The sequence below is a fragment of the Lissotriton helveticus genome, chromosome 9, assembly GCF_964261635.1.
Source record: "Lissotriton helveticus chromosome 9, aLisHel1.1, whole genome shotgun sequence".
Classification (NCBI taxonomy): Eukaryota; Metazoa; Chordata; class Amphibia; order Caudata; family Salamandridae; genus Lissotriton; species Lissotriton helveticus.
The window spans coordinates 344,603,248-344,628,876 of record NC_136070.1 but is presented as its reverse complement, the minus strand read 5'-3'; the positions used below and the strand labels follow the sequence as shown (position 1 = coordinate 344,628,876).

General features: G+C 45.8%; 1 protein-coding gene across 1 annotated transcript in view; it reads right to left on the bottom strand.

The window, feature by feature from the left end:
* Positions 1-25,629, bottom strand: part of SLC24A4 (solute carrier family 24 member 4) — a 578,300-nt gene that overhangs the window by 130,085 nt on the left and 422,586 nt on the right. Inside the window, exons 8-9 of the mRNA XM_078662057.1 lie at positions 9,759-9,784; positions 9,192-9,245 (exon numbers count right to left, since the gene is read on the bottom strand). Coding sequence (XP_078518183.1) covers positions 9,192-9,245; positions 9,759-9,784 — 80 coding nt within the window. The remainder of the gene's footprint in view (positions 1-9,191; positions 9,246-9,758; positions 9,785-25,629) is intronic.

Below are 25,629 nucleotides of genomic sequence, written 5' to 3'. Positions count from 1 at the left end.
CGTTTATGAGGATTATCTATTGTGTTCGAAGGACAGCTGTTAGCACAGTGAGAAAAAGCATGATTTCTTCTTTTATTTTATTTCTTTTAGCAATCCTTATTATGGTTCATTTTTACATGTGGAAGTTTTCTTAGCATAGAAGTAGAAGCTATTTCTATGTGTCAGAAATATATTTCCAAATAATTTTAGACCAGAATAGGTCGTGAGGGTGGGTGGTCATAGAGGAAATGTCAAAGTTGTAGAGTTGTGCCAACAGCTTGTTGTTCTGCAGGAATCTGTGACTTCTGATTGTACACGGTCCATCATATTGCTGAAATATTTCATTTTCTCTATTGCAAGATGTAAGACAGCGAGCCCCAGTTTATAGTTCAACTCCTCATGTGAAGTCTCACTCCGTCATCTGCCAGAACACCCCACAGTCTTTTTACTCTTGACATCTACCCCCAGGGGCTTCATGTTAACCCATACCTTTGATGACGCAAAAATAACATTTTGGCAGGCCCTACCTTTCTGATCTTTTCTTAAGCTCTCTGTTATTGCAGCCTGTGGAGGGGCACAGTTTTTTTTAGGGCCTGCTACCATTGCTGCTTAATGCTTGGGCTATCAACTATGAAGTACCAAGGTTGTGTAGTTTGATTTCAGCTCATACCTCTTTCTTTCCCTTTACCTAACTATTGCGGGTTCTTTTTCAGCTCTAGTTTTCTTTCTCCACCTGTTTCTTTCTACCTTTTCTGCCTTTCTCTCGCTTGCTCTTGGTCAATGTCTGATAATGAAAAATAAGTAAAATTCCCTAAATATGAGTGTTTATGTCTATTACCTGCAAACACCTGCACAAATTAAGCATTGGCTTTAGCCCAGTTTCTTGCACAATGCAGCCACTTGTTCTTGATTTCCCTTGCAAATCTTGCTTCTCTAATACCCTGCCTTGCTCCACACCTCTCCTTCCTTATATCTTTAACTTTAATTTTGTGCTACTGTTTCTATTCACATTATCTCTTCATTCAATACTGTCACTATGCTACATCCACTGTCCGTGCCACTGCTCTTGTTCAGCTCTCTTCTTTGCCTCTCTGAACTCATTTCCTGAGTCCCTCTCGGACCTGCTCTAAGGTTTCCAACAGCCACTCTGTGTCCTGTGGAATGCAGGATGTCCATATTCTGCATTTAATTTGTCGAGTCTATAATTAGAAATCCTGATGCTGAAACGCAGTATTGTATAGGTCAGTCAGTAAGGCGGTATGTGAATGACTCACATACACCTGCATAAAATTGGGCTCCCTTATCTGGCTTACTGTAGGTGCACATGCCTATCCTCTTCGTGAATGTAAAATAACATGCTTCTTTGGGGGTAGGCTTTGGCCTAAAGGACCATGAGGACTCTTAAGCAAACTTTTTTTTAAAGCATATTTTGTTTCTTATTTGCTTACCCGTTTCCTTTATTGAAAATGAAAATGAAATGCATTTAAAATGATTGTACTTTGTTGAAATTAAATCACATACATGGTGGGCTGTTAATCGCACCAGCCCACCATCCAGTTATGTCATTCAATCACAGTGTATTGCAATTTGCGACCTACCTCATGCACATTCATGAGGTACGTCGCATTGTGACCTACTACGATTCAGAATTTTGTGTACTGACCCATTAGTTCATTGGTTGGTTTGCAAAATTCCACACTGGTCACAAAAATACTAGTTGCAAATTGCAACCAGTATTTTGCGATCATTGTTTAGTACATCTGGCCCAAATTCACTATTTTTCTTTCAAGGTGTTCATTTGTATATTATGTTACAGTGCTTATTTTATCTACATTTACCTTTCTCTGACATTTCTTTCCTCCTACACATTCTAGTTCTGTTACAAGTCTTTAATTTCTGTATCCTATAATTTCACTTTTTGTTTACATAGCTGTTAGACCTGGGGGTCGCCAGTTGGCTGAGGTAGGTACCTTATGCCAAATAGGGTCCCTTGCTTCCACGTCAGGGAAAGGAAGGACACCTTCTCAGATAGCCCTCGCTCAACCCCTCGGTAGCTTGGCACGAGCAGCCAGGCTTATATTCAAGGCAAGTGTGAAAAGTATTTGCAACCATGCTCTCAGTAATTCAATGATGACACCACAAATGGACTCCACACGAGTTTCATAAATACGAGTATAAAGTTAACTAAAAAGATATACGATGAGACCACACAATATAAATCCAACATATGCGTATTTGTAATATTCTTCCTGGCTGGTTATTAGGCCAGCCAGCCCTTGTAAGTTCTGGCGATATTAATGAGCAATTCTAAATGATCCACTACAGTCCTAATACCATGCTATGTAGTTCGCAATGCAAGAATCAGGTACTTTGCAATGTAAAAATAATGCAGTTCGTTATGCAACAATCAAGCAGTACGTAATGCAAAATAGTGCAATGTGTAACGCAACAATCAGGTAGTTCAATATGCAAACTAACGCAATGCGTAATGCAACAGTCCGGTAGTTCGTTATGCAAAAATAGGGCTATGCGTAATGCAACAATCAGGCAGTTCGTAATGCAGAAATAAAGCAATGCGTAATGCAACAATAAGGTAGTTCGTAATGCAGAAATGCAATGCGTAATACACTTCAGGTAGTTCGTAATGCAGAAATAATGCAAAGCGTAACACACTCCAGCACTGATCACAGTGCTCTAGGCGGTCTCTGCGCCACCCGTATGGACTTGCGGTCAGCTTCCGTCAACAGGTGCCCCCACATGGGTATGATGTAAACCAAAAGTGCAGCTCTGCACTCCGGCCCTGGTACTGCCACTCCTTGGCAAGTATGGGCCGCAGTATGAGCTGAAGCAGAGACTCGCGCTGTAGGAATGGGAGAGGCCGAGAGAGTCCTCCAAGCACGCAACCCGCCCGAGGCGGCAACGCACGTCTCCTGGGTGTTGCGACCTCGCTCTCCTCTCCTCCTCCTGCGGCTTGGGCCTCTAAAGCAACTTGTGGATTCCGGGCAGTGGAACTCAGGCCCTCCCTCAACCAGGTTGGTTCGAGGTCCTGCCCTGGCAACGGCGTGCTCGGGTCAGCAGCTCAGCTCCTCTGGGGCTGCGGGTCTGGGCCGCCAGTGTTATGAAGATCTCAGGCTACAACAGGGAGCGTGCACTCAGCGTCGCTAAGATTCATTTGGGCTTCGGGTGTGCACGATCACAGGGCACTCTTCCCGAAGGTCTCAGGCTGCACAAAGCACACACAGCGTCGCTGAGACTCACTTGAACTCCAGGTGCACGATAACAGAGCAATCCTCACTAAGGTCTTAGACTGCACAAAGTACACACACACAGTGCCGCTGAGACTCTCTTGAACTCCGGGTGCATGATAACAGGGCAATCCTCACGAAGGTCTCAGGCTACACAAAGCACATGCACACAGCGTCGCTGAGACACTTGGACTTTGTGCACACAATTACAGGACAGTTCTCATGAAGGGTCAGGCTGCAAAAAGCACATGCACACAGCATTGCTGAGACTCGCTTGGACTCCAGGTGCACACGATCACAAGGCAATTCTTTCAAGGGTCTCAGGCTGAAAAAAAGCACACGCACACAGTGTCGCTGAGACTCTCCTGGAAACTTTTGTGTTCCTGAGTTTCCGCAACAGCGAGCCAGCTCACCTTGGGCCCTTGGGGATAAGTGACTTCCGGACACAGCACACAGCAAAGTCCTTTCAAGCAGGAGGACAAAGCACACAGCAAAGTTACTTTAGCCTCTCCTTGGTTAAACTAGCAAATTACAGGCCAGCCCCAGAACACACAGCAAGGGTCAGTCCTTTCTTCAGTCTCTTCAGCTGTTTCTTCCTTGACAGAGGTTCCTCTTGACCACAACGTGGTTCAATCCTTTACAGTCTTGTTCACTCAATTTCTCCATATCAAACGTTCAGGGGCTTCAGCTCTCATTGTTATACCCCTAAATGTCTTTGAAGTCTTTGTGTTCAGGGGGGCACTGACCCCTGTTCAATCCAGTTCTGGGTGCCGTTACACTTTACACAGGGAGCACTTGCACTTGGACATTGATCAGCGGTGGCAAAGTGCCCAAAGCATCTAAGTTGGCAACACTATGTCAGAAAAAAGGTCTAGGGGGAAAGCAAAAAGTTTAGGAGAACTTTAGCCAAAAAGGGCCTAGTCCAACAATAGCCAAATCTCATCTGAAGTATTTCATCCATTTGTGGAGGGCGCATAACAAATTCACAGAAAACCATCCTTGTGTCAAGTGTCAAAAATGCATCAAATACTGCTATTAAATATGGATCTCCAAATGACATCTGTCTAGCTACGTTCATGCATATCCTTCCCCCTCTTCCATAACTCCTGCCTTAACCTTGCTTCTTAATGCCTCCTTCTCCTCGGGCATTGTCCCTAGTGATTGGAAGAGGAATGATGTTAAACCTTTATAGAAGAAGCTACCCCGAGACCATAACATGGAGTGTAAATAAAGGCATATTTCCCTACTTCCATCTGGTGCCAAACTGGGGGAGAAATATCTGGCCCAATAACTTTCTTATGAGCTAGAAAAATAAATACTATTGGATGAAGTTCAGGTTGGCTTCTGCCCTGGTACGAGTAGAGAAATTGTCATGCTATTAGTCTTTAATGAAGTGGGAATGAACCTCGAAGCAGGCTATGCCTTGGAAATTATTTAATTAGATTTGTCTGCCGCATTTGATATGGTTGATCATGCCATTCTTTTGTACTAAATGGCCACCATTTGAGTGAGTGGTTCTGTTCTCTCCTGATTTTCTTCCTTACTTACTGGACGTAGCCAATCCCTTTTCACTTTAAATCCACCTCCTCCAAAGTTGGCCATGGAGTTCCACAGGGGTTGTCTTTATCCCTCATTCTATTTAATATATAACTAAGGCCCCTCACTTACATCATTAGAATCTTTGGCTTGGATTGCATGTCTTATGCATATGAGATTGGACCAGCCTCAGGAAGAAATTCAACATACTCATTTATCCTGCTTTTTGGACATCCAAACTTGGATGAGCTATTAAAGCTAAATGATAGTAAATCAGAGATGTTAATATGTCACTCCGATTTTCTATGGAAGGTCTCACTCTTTTTCGAATCAGTATCACTTATTCATTCCTAATCCTAGATGCCTCCTGGTGGAAGTGTGCTCTATAGGTTTCTCATTCATTCATTAATTCATTCAAGTGTGACACATTCGGCAAGTCTTTTTTTTAATCAACCACACAATCCATTCTGGGATTTGACTTTTCATTAATAAGATTGAAAATGTTACCTCAAAAATCATTGAATGGAAAAATCTAGGGATTGTTGAGGGTGTCACGAACGATATTGGGGCACTTAGCTGCTGGGTTGGTTTTAAATCTTCAAGAATACTGCCACAAAAATTGGTTTAAACTTGAATCCTTAGTTAAATAATTATGCAATATTAATAAATAGCTAATGAATTTCAATGAAATCTGGTGCAAATTGCTGCAGAAGTGCAGTATCATGCAGCCAAATGTTCCCTTCTTAAACAATAGTCTGATATCCTGGTAGGTGTGAATAGGGATAAAAAACACACATGAAACCTCACTATCCTGGAAATTTCGACAGCTATCACCTGGTAAAATAGCTAGATGAGAGAAAGTTAAACAAGAGTTTAAATTTAATAGCAAGGTGAGAAAAATGTTAAACAAGAGTGTGGCAGCCAGGTGCAGTAAAACCAATTCCCCCTTAATTTCCATTTATCAGGGCACGCTTACTGCCTAATTCTAACTCAGGTTACCATGGGATTCCCACATTTAGAATTAGCAATACCAATCCCTGAGGTATTAGTAACATACCAATGCAGCATTAAAGGCCCTCTTGAAATGATGGCATCTCTTCCACAACATCATTGTGCAAAAGGAGAAACCATTTTCATACATTTACCATTATGCCAAGAAAAGCTCTGCTAAAGGTAAACTTGCAGATAAGAAATCTGCCTAAATTATCCAGCTTTGCTGGCTTCGGAATTAATAATTTCAATAAAATGCTTTGAAATGTATCTCATTTGTGCAAAATAATCTTGACCAGATGTAGTAAAAGATAAACTTGAAAGATTTAAGTCGTCATGAAGGATGATAAACTGGTGCTTCAAGATTTTATCTTTGGAAAAATATAGTTGCCATTAATATATAAATTAACAATCATATTGCTAATAAGGAGGATATTGGTGAGACTGTCGACAAATTATTTGAAAACCTTTACACGAATGAGGGTGACGCCTCCTTAGAGGATTTTCTTAACTGTCTTTACAAAATGCACGTTCTGAAAACAATACAAAATACAAAAACAAGGATTTGAAATTCCAGTGTCTACTCAAAACATAGGCGAGCTCAACAGATCCTTCTCTTTAAAAACACCTCCACGACCAATTAAAGGCACTATTATGTAAACAGGAAAACAATTGTTGCTACACAACTTTGACAATTCAGGTGGCATCACCAGTAAAGCTTAAAAAGCTGCTATTGTGGTTATGCACAAAAGGGACGAGGACCCAACAAACCCACCTAACTACAGACCAATCTAGCGATTTAATCTGAACTGTAAAATTTATGTAAGGACAATCTGAGAATAATACATTGTACCCAAACTAGATTTTTGAAAGTGAGAATGGGACGTGACAGCATGTTTTCAGTTTGAAACCAAAGGTTTCGTTCCGGGGAGCAGACTTTAGGTGCTACGGCGAAATCCTAGATATTCCCAAAGTGCGAATACACGAGGCCATATATGTACTTATATATTTCCCACAACCCCGGGACAAGATCAGAAACTCTGAATCTGGATAAATGTAATCTACATTTTTGGGAGGACACTAAAATTGGATAGTCCTCCATGCATGCAAAGCACTCCTTAGCGTGAGTGCAAATTATGCAATACACGTGGTAAATTTTCACCACTCACATTTATTTTCACTTATACGCACTGTTTTGGAGAGGTCCTGAAGAAAGCCCACCCTATTTTTTCTCTGGGCTGAAACATGTCGACCAACTGATAATAAATACAGCTACACATAGTGTCTGGAATATATTATCCACTCTCTAAAGATTCTTTTAATCATACCCCAGTGCTCCATGAATAAAATACCAAGGTAGTATTCTGGAGGTATTTTTAATTTTAATATTAATCACACTCACTTAATCACACATCACATCATCTCAAAAACCAGCTCCACTGTAATCAGGTGTCACAGCACAGCCAGGTAGCATTCGGCTACCTGGCTGGGACCGGATGATGAAGCATGACACCAACCAGGTTGGTGTGTGAGGGTTTTATAAACAAACCTTTGAGGTGCCTACACTTTTTACACGTCAGACAGCAAAAGCTCCTGGCCGTCTTCTTTTGGTTATAAGCCTGTTTTCAGTGACATTTCTCGCTTTGCTTCTAAATAAAGATAGTTCAGCAGGAGCAATGTCACTGGATGCAGAAAAGGATTTTGACAAGACCTTTCAGTCTTTTCTAAAATATTTTTGGGACAAGTACACCATGGGGCCTACTACTGTTAAATGCGTGGTGTCAATGTACAAAAGTTCGAAGACTCATGTGTGATGGTCAATGGGTAGGTCAACATCTTACTTTTGATCTAGTCAGGCCTCTCAACAGGGTTCCCTTCTCTTCTTTTTATTTGCTGTCCTAGCTTCAGATTCATTACTCAATTCACTTCTTCCACGAGTTTCAGACATCAATTTTGGCAACAAAGAATTCAAATCAGTTACTTTTGCAGATAATGTTATTATCTTCATTTTGGATGTTATGTCATTACTGCATGCTGTCTGGGAGATGGCAAATAATCAAAGGTTCCTTGTTAAACTCTAAAACTAGAAACTAGAATGAAGCCAGTGAATTAATCTAGGTTTACGAGAGACAGCCCTCCAAATGAATAGCAAACATTTACTACTCCCCGAATTCCTGATAGGAATTGGCATGACAATGATCAGTTTAATCCTAAAACATGTAGCCAAATCAGCAGTGGCGGCTGGTCCCGGGAAGTCGCAGTAGGGCACCGAGGGGGGAGAAGGGAGAGGAGGGTTACAATTTGTTTTATTAAATCACGTACCTTTCGTCCAGCCGCCAGCCGCCACATCTCCTCCATCATCTTCCTGGCTTCTTCTGTGGAAACAAGAAGCAGGAAGCGTCCGGGATCCCCATAGCCAATCATAACACTGCAATGCAGTGTTGTGATTGGTCTGAGCGCCGTGGTTCTGTGCCCAGCCAGGCAATGGGGGCCTTGGCATTTTCTCCACGCAGGCTGTAATGCATCCTTCATGGAGAACATGCAAAGTGCGCAAGAATGTCTGGCCGGCCTTTGAGGACCAGTCAAACATTCATACGCACTTACATAGTGCCCACCACTCCTTCCACTGCTCTGAGAGCAGAGCAGATCTGCCCCACCCCACCGAGACACCGCAGCAAAAACAAATAAAATGATAACGCAAGGCATTGTCTTTTTATTTTTCCTTTTCTCCCACTGCTAAAGGCAGTGGGGCGGCGCTCCTCCGCCTTAGCGGAGGAGCTGGCATGCAACTGTAGAAACTGTTAGACAGGACTTATTGCAAGTCTGTGCCTCTGTGACAGATTTCTGCGTATTACAAATTAAAATAATGGTATTAAGAAATTTTTGAAATGTATAAGCTTGACCTAATAGTTGAGTGAGAAAGTGCAGCATTCATCTACCTCCATTTCTTTTGCCTTTTCTCTGTAATATGTTTCTGCTCTCCCCACTCCATGTCTGCTTTTACAGAAAGTCTCTGACTCTTTCTAATAAACTCTAAAATATCATTATCAAAGTATAACCTCATTATTACAATATATTAATTTTTGGTAATCTTTAAAACAACATAGGCCATTACTTACCTGTTATCCATTACGGTTGTCACATAATCTAAATTCTATCTTCTGTTAGCCAATGATTGACTGCATATCATTTGCCTCCAGAAAGAAGTCTACATATGAGATTGTCTTATAGAAATAAAATATTTGGAAAAGGTTCAATGATAGTATATAAGACCATGACTCCCCTTCTAAAAAGACTAGACAGGTCCTTTCTCCTTCCACCAACACTAAATTCACTCTGGGTATTATCAAACAAGAATATAACTGCTTAACAGGGACACTTAGTGGATATAAGGCAGAACATAAGAGGAATGTATATAGATATATGATGAAAACAACTTACTTCATGATGACTATGTAGAATGCATACATGATTATAAGTATAAGGCTCTCCCACCTAAAAAAAGAAAAATTAATGAATAATAGAGTTTAACTTCACAACCAGCACAAATAGTCATAAGGTGGGTGGAGATTTAGTCACTGAGACAAGGGAAAGGGAAGTGTGTGCATCATTAAGTACTTTGAGAAAGACATATTAATGACCAAATGTAGTTACCACAAATAAATAGAAGTGAAAACAAGTAGACTTGTTTGCAGCAAGAGTCTGTTTTCAACTTGGGAAGAAGTGAGTTTTTTTCCATTGCACAAACTGGGTTCATAATGACCCAAAGATGCTTGGGTGAATTTAAGGCTGACACTTATCTTAAAAGCAAATAGTGAGTGGAATATTTTGTTGGGAAGGCATGGTTTTTTGTGTGGCCAATGCTCCTTTGTACTAACAGATATTTTTGAATAAAGGTCTAGAAAGCAGCAGACATGGACATATAGCAGATGGTGATTTCTGGGAAATTGAGTAAAGCAGCATACGAGTGAGAGTTTATAGCAGTAACTAAAAACATACATAACTTACCATACAATCACCTCATCATAGATGAACTAGAAGAGAAATCACAAAAAATATATTTGTTTACTATGCACAAAGTGAGCCTTTCCCATTCAGTGCAGGGCAATTCAACACAAAGGACTGATTAATTAGATTTATTTTCAAGGATACAGAATACTCTGAGCAAGCAAGGCACCTGAGACATTATCTCCCCCAGTTTTCACATGATAAGTCTATTTTTGATGCTTAGAGGTAGAAAGGACAGAAGCGCCTTTCTTCTTTGCACTTTGGTTTTTGTAATTTCTCATTGTAGGTTCACTCCCTGCAGTATTGAAAGCATTTTGGCTTCAAGTTGAAAATTGTGTAGAAATAAATTATTGTATGGTCAATATTTTGATGTCAATAGTTTTTACTCGGTGCTATAATAGTAGATAATTTTGCAGCCACTATCTTTTTCAGATACTTGCTTAAGATTGTACAGCAAATGGTTGTGTAAAATCAAATCAGAAACGTATTACTTATATCAACAAGAATCACCTGACCTCGTATTTACGTGTTACCATGTAAATACTAGGTTAGGTGATCCATTGTATTTCACCTAATGACCGATTCTTTCTAAGGTTTTTAGACATACCAGAGGTGCTTGTTGAATAAATGAGATTTTAAATATAACTCTAGGTATATTTTATATCAACATTTTCTCCCCCGAAGAAAACAGGACCCAGTGTACTGTCCTGATCAGAAGTTATAAGAACTCCTAGGGATAGACTAGCTTTCCATAGTTGTGTTCGCCAGAGCGGCACTGCTCCTCCCCCGTGTGGTAGGTTTTCAAATGATGAAGCATGCCTTGATAAGTTGAGGGTGAGACGACTTCTCAAAAATCTTTTGATGACCCACATCTAAGAATAGTCAGTAAACCCAGTAGGATATAGCTGACATAATAATACCCTCACGTATAGTTCTTGTGTTGCATGATTTGTAACTATGCAGTGGTTGTCTATCATAAACAGCACTCACAAAAATTTAATAAACAAATACAACGTTAAGAACTTTCCACAAGCAACTCCACCTCATTAAATGTTAAAGAAGTTCACAAAATGCAAAAAGTGGGGTTCTTTGTAAAAATGGAATACACATGGCAACTTTTTTTACAGACTGTCAACTTTTTGAGAAGTCCTAAATATATTTTGGGTTTTGAAGAATGGAGGATTATTTGCGTCTCATAATGCACAACTTTTTGAAAAGTTATTAAAGGTCTTTAGTTTTTTTTTATAAAAGTTCGTTTTGTTTATGAAAATTGTACATCATTTCCACAAGCAAGCAAACGTTTTCAAAATGTTCAAACATTCATATAGGATCTTTAAAAAGTCTGAATTGGTCATTGTTGGACTTGGGCCTTAGGGCAGGTTCACCCCTAATCTTTTTGCTTTTATTTGTGACCCAGTGTTAGTGATTTTTGGGTCTCTGCGCACTTTTTCCCTGTGTCCCAGAGTGAAAGTGCGTGCGTGTAGTATGGCTGGCCTGCCCTCCCATAGGAATGCATAGGGAATGTGTGTGTCCATGTTAGTTCCTGATGTGTGGGGAGTGCAGGCTCGAGTTTGGTATGTGTGAACTCGTGAGAATGAATGCTGCGCAATGGTATGTGCGGCTTGTATATGTCTAGAAGGGAAGTGCTACTTCTGGACATTGATGTATGTGTGCAGTGAGGGTGCTGGAGCGTGATTGGCTGGAGCTGGCTGGCATGCCAGGCTCCAGGAAGTCTGGATGGGTCTACCCGGTGGTGAGTGTGAGATCAGCATGAGTGATGTGTGGGAGGAGTGCACCTGGGTCCTGGATGGGCTGGGTTTTCCCCCACACAATGCTGGCTCCGCCCCCCTGTGGTTTGTCTAACGACCCAAGCCTCCCCAGTGAATGAAAGGGGTGGTTGGGCCATCAAGGGTACTCCCAAGCCAGCTGCAACTGGTTTTCCCCCACCCTGCACCCTGAAAACAAAGGATTTCTCTGTATAAAAATGGGGCTTGGTCCCCACAGAAACTGTTCTCTGTTCTTTTTCAGGATCCTGCCAGAGGGGGCTGTTGCTGCTGCTGGGGCCAGGAGGACCGCCACTTGGACTGTCTCCCTGCCTGGAAACCCAGTGTGCTGGCTCTGGCCCTGCCTTGCCCCCCTGCCTGCCTCCAGACCCTGCTGGAGCCTTGTCCTGTCCTCCAGTGCTGGGGAGCACTGAGGATTACTTGCCTAGCGCTTTTATTGGATTTATAGCGCTAGGAGCGCTTTATTTTTACCCCAGCGCTCAATAGCGCTTTGCTTTGCCTTTTAGCGCTCCAAGCGCTTTATTTTGACTCTAGCTGGTGCCACCCGGCATTTGCCCGAATTTGCGGCGCAGCACGAGTGCCTACCTCGCTTTATATTTAATTTGGAAGCCAGTGCACACCCGGCATTGCCCCGTCCTTGGATTTAAATCATCACGAGGGAGCCCACTCCTCGGATGCTGAGAGCCCGCCTGCCTGCCTGATACGAGCCGCCGCGCTGCCAGCGGCGACCCGGAAGTGATCGGTGGGCCAGCCAATCCCTGCGCGGCTCGGGAGAGGCGGCCGGAAGTCCCGCCCCCGCAGCCAGTGCCGAAAGGAGCAGTGCGAGGCCCGCAGCCGAAGAAGAGGAGTCCCGCCCCCGCAGCCAGTGCCGAAAGGAGCAGTGCGAGGCCCGCAGCCGAAGAAGAGGAGCAGCGCGAAACTCGCAGAGAGCCCCCACCGGAGTAGCCCGGTAAGTGAGAAGGGCTAGGGGAGGCTCCGTGTGGCAGGGTATCGCTGTCCTGAGCCCCTGAGAGGCTCCAACGTCCGGCCGCACTTGTGCTTGAGCCCCAGAGCGTGGGGCTCCACCGACGCCCGGCCAGTCCCTTGTTGTTGAGCCGCCGAGGCTCTTGTGGGCAGCATTTCTTTCTCCTCGAGCCCCCGAGGGGGACGCCCCCTACAGCGGGCACATTTAGTGTTGAGAGCCAGAGAAGGCTCGAGGGGCAGTTCTTTATTCTGAGCCCAGAGAGGCTCATTGCCCACATGTGTTAGAGAGCCCCGAGGCTCAAGGGGGCATTTGTTTTAAGAGCCCAGAGAAGGCTCACAGCGCCCACATTGGTTTTAGAGCCCCAGAAAGGCTCTTGGGTGCCATTCATTGTTCAGAGCCCAGCGAGGCTCCAACGGGTGCCCATCTGTGATTCACAACTGTCCAGCACTTAGTGGACAGTTGCTACGTTTAGGCTTTGTGTTCTTGGCTGCCTGCGCAGCCTCCCCTGACATTGAGACTTAGGGCATTTCAGCCCTTGCGAGACCAGTTGGCCTGGGGGACATTTCTAGTGTTGTGCCATGTGCACCCTGCGCAATTTATGATTTACTTACTTATGTGATTTCTGCGCAAATGTTCTACCCGCACCTCTGAATGTGTTTTAATGTTTCATGTGCAATGTTCTTTATGTTTTATCCTCTTTGCTAAAAGTGACCTGCTTAGAGGATTGTTTGTTATTACCTTTGCTAAAAGTGACCTGCCTAGGTAATTGTTGATGTTTTATTGCCTTTGCTAAATGTGACTTGTTTAGGTGATTATTTTAGGTTTCCTTCCCTTTGCTAAATGTGACTTGCTTAGGTGATAGGTTTTCCTTCCATAGGTCCTGATGATAAGGTCCTAGTTCCCTGCGTGATTTCCCTGCAGTGTTTAGGGTGGCGTAGGTGGTATTTACCCTTTACCAGTAGTTACTGGTTGTATGCTACATTTGCTATCTCTGTGTTACAGTCATTATTTGTTTATGTGCTAAGTGTTATACCTACAAGTATTATTTCTAAAAAGTGCATACCCCTGACAGTGGTCCAGGTGGCCCTGTCCTGTACATAATCCCTTGTAAATCTTGCGCGTGCCTGTTGGCACATTGTAAAGTTGTGTGTTATCTAATGTGTTTTTACTATAATACAAAGGCTATTTTTATATAACCTTGTGTGGAGTTTCCTTTGTGGTGGGCCTAGGGTGTTGTCGCTGGGGTGCGTGCGCGAATACTTAACTCATACCGCCTCCAAGTTTAGCCTTGCTGCTCGCGCCACGTTACCTAGAGGGTGAGCAGGGGTTGCCTTGGTGTGTGACTCCCTTGCCCTGACCTTAGAAATGGTGATCCCTGACTGACGTTGGCGCAAGCCTTGGCCAGCCGGAGATCCCGTTTCTAACATTGGCGGCAAGCGGTGAGGATAAGGATTTGTGTTTGCGCTGTACCACAGTGGCGACAGGCCACACTACAAAGCTCTACAGTTTTAGATAACCGCATTTTGGGGATTATTGTTCTTTTAGGGAAGTTCAGTTTTGCTTCTCCTGAAAGGTGTCATTTTGTATTTTGTCCAGTACCCTGTTCCCCGCCCTGCTCCCAGAGTTTGGTACCTGTGTCATTTGTGGTCAGGTTAAGAAAATCAGGGGTGGTAGAAACTGCCTTACCGGTCCGAGGGGAGGGTGTGTGTGAATGAGTGGTGTGTTACACTGGATAGTGGAGTGCAAGTTCTCTGAGATAGGAATCTTGCTGAATTTTTGTAATTGTGTACTCCTGTGTAAGCTCAGACCCCCAGGTTCCCTGTGTCAAACTCTTCTTGAGAACGTCCGCCAAAATGGAGCCTGTTTTTGATCTCTGTTGTCTTTTTAGGTACAGTAGGTCAGAGCTGGTCAGATTCTGTGAAGAGGGAGGCATGGAAGTGAGTGAGTTGGATACTCAGTCCCAGCTTAGGGACAGCCTGATCCAATGGCAAAAGGGTCAGTGGGATCTTGAGCACAGTGAGAGAGATAGGGCCCGGGCCGCACGCCATGAGGGTGGTGAGTCTGTGGGGAGCCCTGAAGAATGTGAGTTGTATGATGATGACAGTGGATGGATATCAGCAGATAGTGAGGACCCCATAGATAGGGAGTCCCTTGCTGGGTCCAGTGTCAGTACCAGCGCCCCATCCCTTGTCCTGTCCCCAGAGGAGTGGTTGGATAGGAGGGAAGAGCGGGAGCATCAGCTAGCGATGGAACAGCTCAGGTTGGAGCATGCCAAGCTAGAGGTTGAAAGGGCCTTGTTCAGGGAGAGTAGGTTATCCCCTGAGTGCAATTTTAATTTTCTGGATTCCCCAGGGAGGGTTGAGTCCAGTGGTGGCAGCTATTTAAATGTTTGTGTAGACAGTCCCACTCCCAGGTCCCCGAGTATGGTACCTGTTACCCGAGAAGAGGAGTGTAGGTTGAAGTTCCGGAACCTTAGGAAACCACCTCACCAGTCTTGGGAAGATTTTCAGGATGACTGTTGTGTAGCACAGTGTGATTGGTTACGGGGTCCCACAAAATGTGATTGGGACATCTTGTTTGATGTGATTGCCAAAGAGCAGTTGCTCAGTGTTGTTTATCCAGAATTGCGCCAACACCTGTTAGGGTGTGGATTGTCTGAACCATATGAGCTGGCAGAGGAAGCCGACCGATGGGAAAGTGCGAGAGGTTCTTTAGAGTCACTAGTGAGTGATTCCAACAATAGTGGGTCAGGTGTCTTCCAGCCCAGCGTGGTGGAGGAGGGTGAGAGTAGCCCAGCTAGGTCCCAGGTTAGTGAGGAGGGTGTAGGGGCTGACTGCCTGTCTCAGTGGAGCGGGAGTGAGTCTGTGACCGAGAGTCCCCAGAGGCCCGAAGCCCTGTCACAGAGCCTGGATGGTTTCTTTAGGGAACACCAGGATGGGAACCTAAGCATGCCTGTTAGTTCACTTGAGGGAGATCTCCTAGTGTGTAGAGGACCTGGAGCATCTGTAAGCGGAGCTTCTATGGTTCTAGAGTCTGGCAGTACCGCTCCAGTCGGGAGGGTACAGGAGTCCAGCGAAAGGAGTGATTGGGGGATAGTATGTGAGTCCCGAGAAGTCCTGGAGTGCCAGGCATTGGTTCCACCAAAGGTTCTAGACCAGAGGTTGGAAGGCCAGGTTCAGGATCCGCCTGACCTGAAGGGTGGGACTACTGTAATCAGTGTTCTGACCAGTTCTTTTTCCAGAAGTACCGCCCCGGTTGGGAGGGAGCAGGACTCTGGAAGGGGGTGCAGAGGGTGGGAGAGCCCACCTCTGACCCCGGTGCAACCTGAGGGGTTAAACCCTAGGTTGGGAGAATGTTGTTTAGAGGGGACCCCTCGCAGGAGGAGGAGGAACCCTAGGAGAAGAGGTAAGGGGAGGAGAGCCTTCCCTGAGACTCCTGGTCCGCCTGAGGTTGTAGACCCTAGGCTGGAGAACCAGTGGCAGTCTAGCCCTGTCTTGCAGACAGGAAGGGTGGAGCATGGCTATTATGTGCCAGGGGTTACTACCCCCCACTTTGTGAGTAGGCAGGATCCAGTGGTACCTGGATGGCCTAGGGCCTGGTCCTGGCCGAGGGCAGCTGGAGAGTATCAGTGGGGTACCCCAGTTAGTCCCTACAGTCGTTTTAGAAGGAACCCTAGGGGTTCACCGTGGCGTAAAACAGGAGGGTGTCCCTGCAGTTGTGGGCCCGCGTCCGTGTTTTATCGCCCCAAGCAGGGAAGTCCATCACGGTGGTGATTGGTCTGCCCTGCGTTTTGGCTGGAAGGGGGTCGTGTTGGACTTGGGCCTTAGGGCAGGTTCACCCCTAATCTTTTTGGTTTTAATTGTGACCCAGTGTTAGTGATTTTTGGGTCTCTGCGCACTTTTTCCCTGTGTCCCAGAGTGAAAGTGCGTGCGTGTAGTATGGCTGGCCTGCCCTCCCATAGGAATGCATGGGGAATGTGTGTGTCCATGTTAGTTCCTGATGTGTGGGGAGTGCAGGCTCGAGTTTGGTATGTGTGAACTCGTGAGAATGAATGCTGCGCGACGGTATGTGCGGCTTGTATATGTCTAGAAGGGAAGTGCTACTTCTGGACATTGATGTATGTGTGCAGTGAGGGGCTGGAGCGTGATTGGCTGAAGCTGGCTGGCATGCCAGGCTCCAGGAAGTCTGGATGGGTCTGCCCGGTGGTGAGTGTGAGATCAGCATGAGTGATGTGTGGGAGGAGTGCACCTGGGTCCTGGATGGGCTGGGTTTTCCCCCACACAATGCTGGCTCCGCCCCCTGTGGTTTGTCTAACGACCCAAGCCTCCCCAGTGAATGAAAGGGGTGGTTGGGCCATCAAGGGTACTCCCAAGCCAGCTGCAACTGGTTTTCCCCCACCCTGCACCCTGAAAACAAAGGATTTCTCTGTATAAAAATGGGGCTGTGTCCCCACAGAAACTGTTCTCTGTTCTTTTTCAGGATCCTGCCAGAGGGGGCTGTTGCTGCTGCTGGGGCCAGGAGGACCGCCACTTGGACTGTCTCCCTGCCTGGAGACCCAGTGTGCTGGCTCTGGCCCTGCCTTGCCCCCCTGCCTGCCTCCAGACCCTGCTGGAGCCTTGTCCTGTCCTCCAGTGCTGGGGAGCACTGAGGATTACTTGCCTAGCGCTTTTATTGGATTTATAGCGCTAGGAGCGCTTTATTTTTACCCCAGCGCTCAATAGCGCTTTGCTTTGCCTTCTAGCGCTCCAAGCGCTTTATTTTGACTCTAGCCGGTGCCACCCGGCATTTGCCCGAATTTGCGGCGCAGCGCGAGTGCCTACCTCGCTTTATATTTAATTTGGAAGCCGGTGCCCACCCGGCATTGCCCCGTCCTTGGATTTAAATCATCACGAGGGAGCCCACTCCTCGGATGCTGAGAGCCCGCCTGCCTGCCTGATACGAGCCGCCGCGCTGCCCGCGGTGACCCGGAAGTGATCGGTGGGCCAGCCAATCCCTGCGCGGCTCGGGAGAGGCGGCCGGAAGTCCCGCCCCCGCAGCCAGTGCCGAAAGGAGCAGTGCGAGGCCCGCAGCCGAAGAAGAGGAGCAGCGCGAAACTCGCAGAGAGCCCCCACCGGAGTAGCCCGGTAAGTGAGAAGGGCTAGGGGAGGCTCCGTGTGGCAGGGTATCGCTGTCCTGAGCCCCTGAGAGGCTCCAACGTCCGGCCGCACTTGTGCTTGAGCCCCAGAGCGTGGGGCTCCACCGACGCCCGGCCAGTCCCTTGTTGTTGAGCCGCCGAGGCTCTTGTGGGCAGCATTTCTTTCTCCTCGAGTCCCCGAGGGGGACGCCCCCTACAGCGGGCACATTTAGTGTTGAGAGCCAGAGAAGGCTCGAGGGGGCAGTTCTTTATTCCGAGCCCAGAGAGGCTCATTGCCCACATGTGTTAGAGAGCCCCGAGGCTCGAGGGGGCATTTGTTTTAAGAGCCCAGAGAAGGCTCACAGCGCCCACATTGGTTTTAGAGCCCCAGAAAGGCTCTTGGGTGCCATTCATTGTTCAGAGCCCAGCGAGGCTCCAACGGGTGCCCATCTGTGATTCACAACTGTCCAGCACTTAGTGGACAGTTGCTACGTTTAGGCTTTGTGTTATTGGCTGCCTGCGCAGCCTCCCCTGACATTGAGACTCAGGGCATTTCAGCCCTTGCGAGGCCAGTTGGCCTGGGGGACATTTCTAGTGTTGTGCCATGTGCACCCTGCGCAATTTATGATTTACTTACTTATGTGATTTCTGCGCAAATGTTCTACCTGCACCTCTGAATGTGTTTTAATGTTTCATGTGCAATGTTCTTTATGTTTTATCCTCTTTGCTAAAAGTGACCTGCTTAGAGGAATGTTTGTTTTTACCTTTGCTAAAAATGACCTGCCTAGGTAATTGTTTATGTTTGATTCCCTTTGCTAAAAGTGACCTGCTTAGAGGAATGTTTGTTTTTACCTTTGCTAAAAGTTACCTGCCTAGGTAATTGTTTATGTTTGATCCCCTTTGCTAAAAGTGACCTGCTTAGAGGATTGTTTGTTATTACCTTTGCTAAAAGTGACCTGCCTAGGTAATTGTTGATGTTTTATTGCCTTTGCTAAATGTGACTTGCTTAGGTGATTATTTTAAGTTTCCTTCCCTTTGCTAAATGTGACTTGCTTAGGTGATAGGTTTTCCTTCCATAGGTTCTGATGATAAGGTCCTAGTTCCCTGCGTGATTTCCCTGCAGTGTTTAGGGTGGCGTAGGTGGTATTTACCCTTTACCAGTAGTTACTGGTTGTATGCTACATTTGCTATCTCTGTGTTACAGTCATTATATGTTTATGTGCTAAGTGTATACCTACAAGTATTACTTCTAAAAAGTGCATACCCCTGACAGTGGTCCAGGTGGCCCTGTCCTGTACATAATCCCTTGTAAATCTTGCCCGTGCCTGTTGGCACATTGTAAAGTTGTGTGTTATCTAATGTGTTTTTACTATAATACAAAGGCTATTTTTATATAACCTTGTGTGGAGTTTCCTTTGTGGTGGGCCTAGGGTGTTGTCGCTGGGGTGCGTGCGCGAATACTTAACTCATACCGCCTCCAAGTTTAGCCTTGCTGCTCGCGCCACGTTACCTAGAGGGTGAGCAGGGGTTGCCTTGGTGTGTGACTCCCTTGCCCTGACCTTAGAAATGGTGATCCCTGACTGACGTTGGTGCAAGCCTTGGCCAGCCGGAGATCCCGTTTCTAACAGTCATTAACATTTTTCTTCAGGGTGCTCATTGCATTTCTTGGTGAAAAATGGACCTCACTTTTCACCATGAATGTTTCATTTTACGGAGAAAATACTGTAAAACTTAATCTGCATAAATACCTTTTTTCTAGCAAAGTGATGCTTTGCCTCATGGGTGGAAAACAGCTCAAATTCACCATTGCTGTTTTGTTTTCCTGCTGCAAACGTAACTTTATCATGATCATTGTAAATACGGTAATCTACACCTCAAGCACATCCAAGAGTTTGGCTCCATAACCAAGGAATAGTCTGTTCATGCACATTTTCACCAAGGAACACCACCTTCATTGTTATTTCAAAGAAGACTTTTAAGTGCAATGTTGCTGAACGTCCGATCTGTAGACGGTAAACGTTTGGTCCATGTCAAGGCAACAATAGGTAGCTGCCTATGGTGTCACGAATGGGCATTGTGCCATGATGAAAAAGTTACTTTTCTGCTGCAGTCAAAAAGTATATTCCTTTGAGTAACAAAGCTTTTTGTGCCTGCCCTAAATAGTCTTTTTTCTGTACATGAGTTATTAGCAATGGTCATGTGCACACAACAATTATCTTGAACTAATATATATTTCTTCTAATAGAAATCTCAGACAGTTATGAAATTCTTTTTCAATTCATACAGCATTTGAGGATCACAATTAATACAAAAGAAATTCTGTTATCGTTTGCCATTTTGTTCTGTGGTGTAATTTTTGGAAGAGTTCCCTATACTCTGATGAGTAACATAATGAAACTTTGAAAGTGCAAGTTGTGGGTTTGATTTGCACATCCCACTTACTCTATAGTACTTTGTTACTAGTCCTCTATGAAGTTTAAAAACAAAATATATATATGTATTCAACTTTTTTTCAAAACAACTTACAGCAGTATATCAGTCACATTAAAGTACGTGTTTTTGTATGTTACAATTTGCATTTTTGTGCCCACTTAGTGAGGGGGAAACGATTATGCACAAGGCTACAGTCAGTTAACAACAACATTAATTCACCTCAGGATTTGTCAACATATTTTGCTTTTCAGAGCTGTATCAAATCGTAATATAAAAAACATAATACAAATTAACTAGTGTGCCTGTCCTATAGTTACTGTACATATGGTACCCCTAGACGTACAGCTTATTAATAATGCTATTGAGAGGCTTATGCTACGATGTTAACTTCGATGATGATGGGGTAGAGGGAGAGTTGCCCGGTGTAGATACCGTTCGATGACTAGGTACGACTGGGCCTGACCTAAGATGTGAGCCAGCTGAGTCTGTGTGCCTCGTGCACGAGTGCTTTCCTGAAGTGCGCCCCTGAGTGAGTATGCGGGGTGTCCAAGGTGTATCCGCTGATTGTAGTGCAGGTGCCACTAATATGATGTGAGTTAGCGCGTGTTTCGCTAAGACTGGATTCCATGGTGGTTAAGTAATGTTGCAAGTCCACGGGTTGTGCCCTAGACATTGGTCGTGGGGCCTGGGATGCCAGTATCTCATGTTCGGCCAGCAGGGCCTGGCGGAGAGCCATCAAACAGTGCTTAGTGGAGGGGCCTGCCAGGGATTTCCAGGCCATAGCAAGAGTACATTTAGCAAAGACCATCGCTTAGTCTAGGAATTTGTTAGGATTCTTGCGACGTGCATTACGTTTTGTAATGCCAAGCAGGTAGTGCGCACCCTGGGCTGGGATTGTAGTTTCTGTTGCTGCAGTTATTATATCCGAAACGTTCCCCCAGTATGTCTAAATGTGAGGCTTATCCAGACCATATGTAAAAGGTTGGCGTCCGAGTCGTGGCATCTGGGGCATACATCAATGGATGTCGGGTACATACGTGCCAACTTATGCAGGGTTAAGTATGTGTGAAGTAAGTAGTTGAATTGGGTGAATTTTAATCTGGTGTTTATTGAGATTATGTTGGGGTACCCAATGCGTTGCTTCCACTGTTTGTCTGTTATTTTAGTGGATAGTGCCGTCGTCCAGAATTCTTGGGGTGTTGTTAATGAGAGGGCTGTGTCTACTCTTAGGGAGTTATAGATGGCCATGATGGCTTTCCTGCCAGTCCCGTGTGTCAGTAGTGTCTGCAGGGCTTCGGCGGCTGTAGTTACAGTGTTATGTCCACCCAAGTTCGTGTTGCCTGTTGGGTTAATGTCGCATAGAGGAGGAACGTTTCGGGTGACACACCACAGTCGTCTATCAGAGTGTCGAAATCACATAGGGTTGAGTCAGTGAACAGGTCACCCCACGTTGACAGGCCAGCTGTCTGCCACTCAGCCAGTTGTGGGTGTTTTAGACAAGTGTATGTCCCCGGTATCATCTCGATGGGGAGATCTGGGGCATATGGTAGGGGACGGTGTTTGGGTAACACATATTTCGTCCAGACGTCACGGGCTGCCAGCATCAGGATGCATCCCTCTTTCCTCTGAAGCAGCTTTTTAGAGCCTGATAACCACTCGAACAGGGCTGGCTCCGTCAATGCCACTGCCCAGGTATCTAGTTCAGATAATTTGTTTTTTGCAAGCCAGTGCATGGGCCACTAGAGTTGCGCAGCTGCGTAGCATAGCTTGTATTTAGGTGCTCCTAATCCTCCCTCCGATATGGGGAGGTGAAGCTTCGGGAGTGCTACCCTCGCCTTGGTGTTTCCCCATATCAAGGACACGAGCAGTGACTGTAGGTCCTTAAATATTTTTTGGGGCAGTCTATAAGGCAGAACAGTAAAGAAATTCAGGAGCCTAGGGAGAAGAAGCATCTTGGAGACGGCTTTCCGGCCCATGGGGGAAAGTGGGAGGTTGGTCCAGAACGGGAGTGTGGCCCTAGCACTGGCAATCGCCTTGCCCAGATTACTGTCTATCGAGTCGGATTAGGAGTGATTGACCTGGACCCCTAGATATTTGAATGAGTCATATGCTGTAACGAGTGGGGCGTGAGGTTGCTGCTCTCTCTGTTCCGCTAGTATGAGTGACATTGGGAAAAGAACGGACTTAGCCCAGTTTATTTTTAAGCCCGATAGCCGAGCATGGGGGTCCAATAGTTCAGTTAGATCCGGGAGGGCCTCAGCTTGGCTACAGATATAAATCAGTGCATTGTCTGCGTAAGAGGAAACTATGTGCCACTGTGCATGTACTCGTATGCTCCAGTCCAGGACATGGCTACAATGCGGCAGGACAAAGGCTCCATGGCCAGGGCAAAAAGGGTTGGTGAGGGCGGGCAGCCCCTCGCTCGATGTCAAAAGACGGAGAGACAATGAGGACCGTTTTCACCCGGGCTCGTGGGCTGGTATATAGTATTTAAACCCAGCGAACCTGGGCCCTATGCCGAACGATGCCAGCACAGCACCTTTGGGCCCATTCTAACAATTTGAATAAATGACGGAGATTTAGGCCCGTGCTTCTGCCTGGGACAAACCCGTTCTGGTCCATGTGAAAAAGCTTTCAGTAGCCTATTGGCTAGCAGCCTACCTAGGATTTTGCAGTCCGAGGTTAATAAAGATAACAGACGGTACAAGCTCATAACGAGAGGGTCTCTAACGGGTTTTGGGAGAACCACTAATACAGCTATGAGGAGGGAAGGGGGCAATATGCCCCCATCAAATGATTATTTATAAATTGTGAGCAACCAGGAGACCGGCTGTGTTGAGTAAGTGGTATAAAATTATGTGGGCCAGCCGACCATGCCGGGGGTTTTACCTCTGGCTAGTTGTTTAGATTTCAGCCTCCATGAGCGAGGCCTCCAGCTCTGTATATTGGGCCTGTGTCACCTGCGTAAGAGCCGATTGTTCCAAGAAGAGTTGCATTATTTGAGGAGCGCCTGGGTCTGGGGCCTTATAAAGTGTTGTGTAATTCTCATAGAAGGAATTATTTATTTGCTCCTGCGTATTTACTAAATTTCCTTCCGAGGCGTATATTGCAGTGAGTAGTTGCGTGAGATTGCTTTTCAGCAGTCATGCAAGTGTCTTGCCTGCCTTGTCGCACTCTGCATGATGCCTAGCCAAATATTGTTTGTAATCTAGGTCACACGGTTTGTCCTGTGTTTCCTTGTGTGATAGTCTGGTTTTAGTGAGTAAGGGTATTATGTGCGGGTCCATAGGGTCTGTGTGTTCGCAGCATTGTATTTTGGCTTCTAATTCTTGCAGTTCCCTTGTATGACTTGTCCGTGCACGACAACCTTGAGGGCGTCCCATTCGATTACCAGCAAGACCTGTTGCACACCAATGAATATAGTACAAACAGATGTCTCAATGGACATATAAAAGTTCAGTAATCCTTTTTCTGTAGAAGAAAGAAGACGAGGGGTAGTAGGATTCCTCTTTTATTGTTGTGGATAGCCAGCCGACACGTGTTTCATCGTAAAGTGGTACAATACTTAAACGACTCCTCAGGGCTGTAGTTTAAGAGGTAAAATGCCACAGGTCGCTTAGCCGGTGATAATTCCAACCCGGCCCCGCTCGAGACCAGGTGAAGTAATCTTCAATCTTAGTGTTGATTAGTTCAATCCAAATCTTATTCACATCTGAATAGCTAATCAGATGAATGGTTGGTTTCTTTAGTAAAGTTAATGGGTAGATAGGACAGCAAATCACGCGGCTGTGGAGTATATTCCAGCTTGGCAGCGAGTGTCCCGAATCACGGGAGAGAAGCCGGCAGGAAGGGTGCTCCTGCGCTGTAGTTCCGGGTGCATTGTATTTCGGCTTCTAATTCTTGCAGTTCCCTTGTATGACTTGTCCGTGCAAGACAACCTTGAGGGCGTCCCATTCGATGCCTGCATGTGTGACTGTACCCTCATTAGTTTGAAAATATGAGGTTATGGATTGCGATATGGTGGTGAGGGTCTCGAAGTGCCTCCATAGGGAGGCACCAAGATGATATACTAGGTCTGGACGCGCTCCAGGTTAATTGAATTTGCAGAGGGCTATGGTCTGATAACGTGCGAGCCACGTAGTCAGCATGGGCTACATGTGCCAAAGCCGCTTCTGTGTAATAAATAGCATCTATTCTCGTGAATAGGTTATGAAGCATGGAATAGGTTGAGTATGTTCGGTCTGTGGGGTGTTTAGTGCACCAGCTGTCGTACAACTGCATCTGGGTAGCCCAGGCCTACATATAGTGTGTGAGCCCAATAGCCTGAGCCCCAAGGAGGGGAGGACGGGATCGATCCAGGACTAGATCGGGAACGCCATTGTAGTAACCCCCCCCCAGTAAGTAGGTACCAACGGGTCCCTTAGAATTGTTGGGGTTTATGTCTGTAAAAATGTGGATTGCCTGAATTAGGCACATAAAGTGAGACCAGTGACAGTGGGCAACCATCTCGAGAGCCTTCTAGGATTGCCAAACGGCCTTGTAGGTCGAAGCACATGTGCAGTATCTGTAGTGGGGTGCCTGGAGCCACCCAAATCAAAGCACCTCTGGCGTAGCCAGAATAAGACTTGCCGATTACTGTGCCCCTCCATCGCTTCCTTAGTGATTTTAATGTTTGCTGCATTAGATCAGTCTCCTGTAGTAAAGCTATGGATATTTTATGCCTGCGTAAGTATTGGTAAACTTTGTGTCTCTTGATACAGCCGACCAGGCCATGCACTTTCCAGGTAAACAGTAGATAATTGTTACCCTGCATTTATACCAATAATAGTGAGAATGCAGACATGGACTCCCCTTGTACATCGTGAGTTTAGATAGTGTATAAAGGACAGTTCTACATCCTCGCACAGTACGTGGACATATCATATGGACTGGCACCCTATAGTAAGTTATAAACCAAACCCCCAACCCCAGGCCTAGTTGCCAACGGGCAAAAGGCCACATGCACTTGTATGCAAACATATTAAATGGAAAAAAAAGAAAATACAAAATCACAGAACTCGAGATAAGCCTATGAAAGTCACTTATCGTGTGTGGGGTGTGTTGTATCTCGCTCATTTTTGTCATGTTCTCCTTGACCACCATAGTAGAGCATTCATAAGTAAGCCAATTGGGGTCTGTGAACACCCTACACCAGCGGTTACTTCCCACCTGCATAGTGTTCCGCTAGTCCAAGTAGCACGTTCCTGATGAGTTCCACAGCTGTGAGTGATTAACCCAGTTCATCCGAGGTTTGCGGTGTCACAGTGGGGTCATCGCCTAGCATCATTTGCTGCTGTGAGTTCGAAAGGGTGTACTCCTGCTCTGGTGTGGACTCTATTTCTGAATTTGAGCAGAGAGGAGAGGTAGAGGCACCGTGCTTCTCAGCTTGCCTGAGAGCTTGTTCTCTTTCCTGTGCTGCCTAGGCTTTGGTGGGGCGCTGCCCGTGGCCCAAGCCGCGACGTCCACGATGATTGACCTTTTTCCATTGCTGGTGGGGCCCAATGTGGATTTTGGAGCTGGCACCACCCCGTTTTGTTC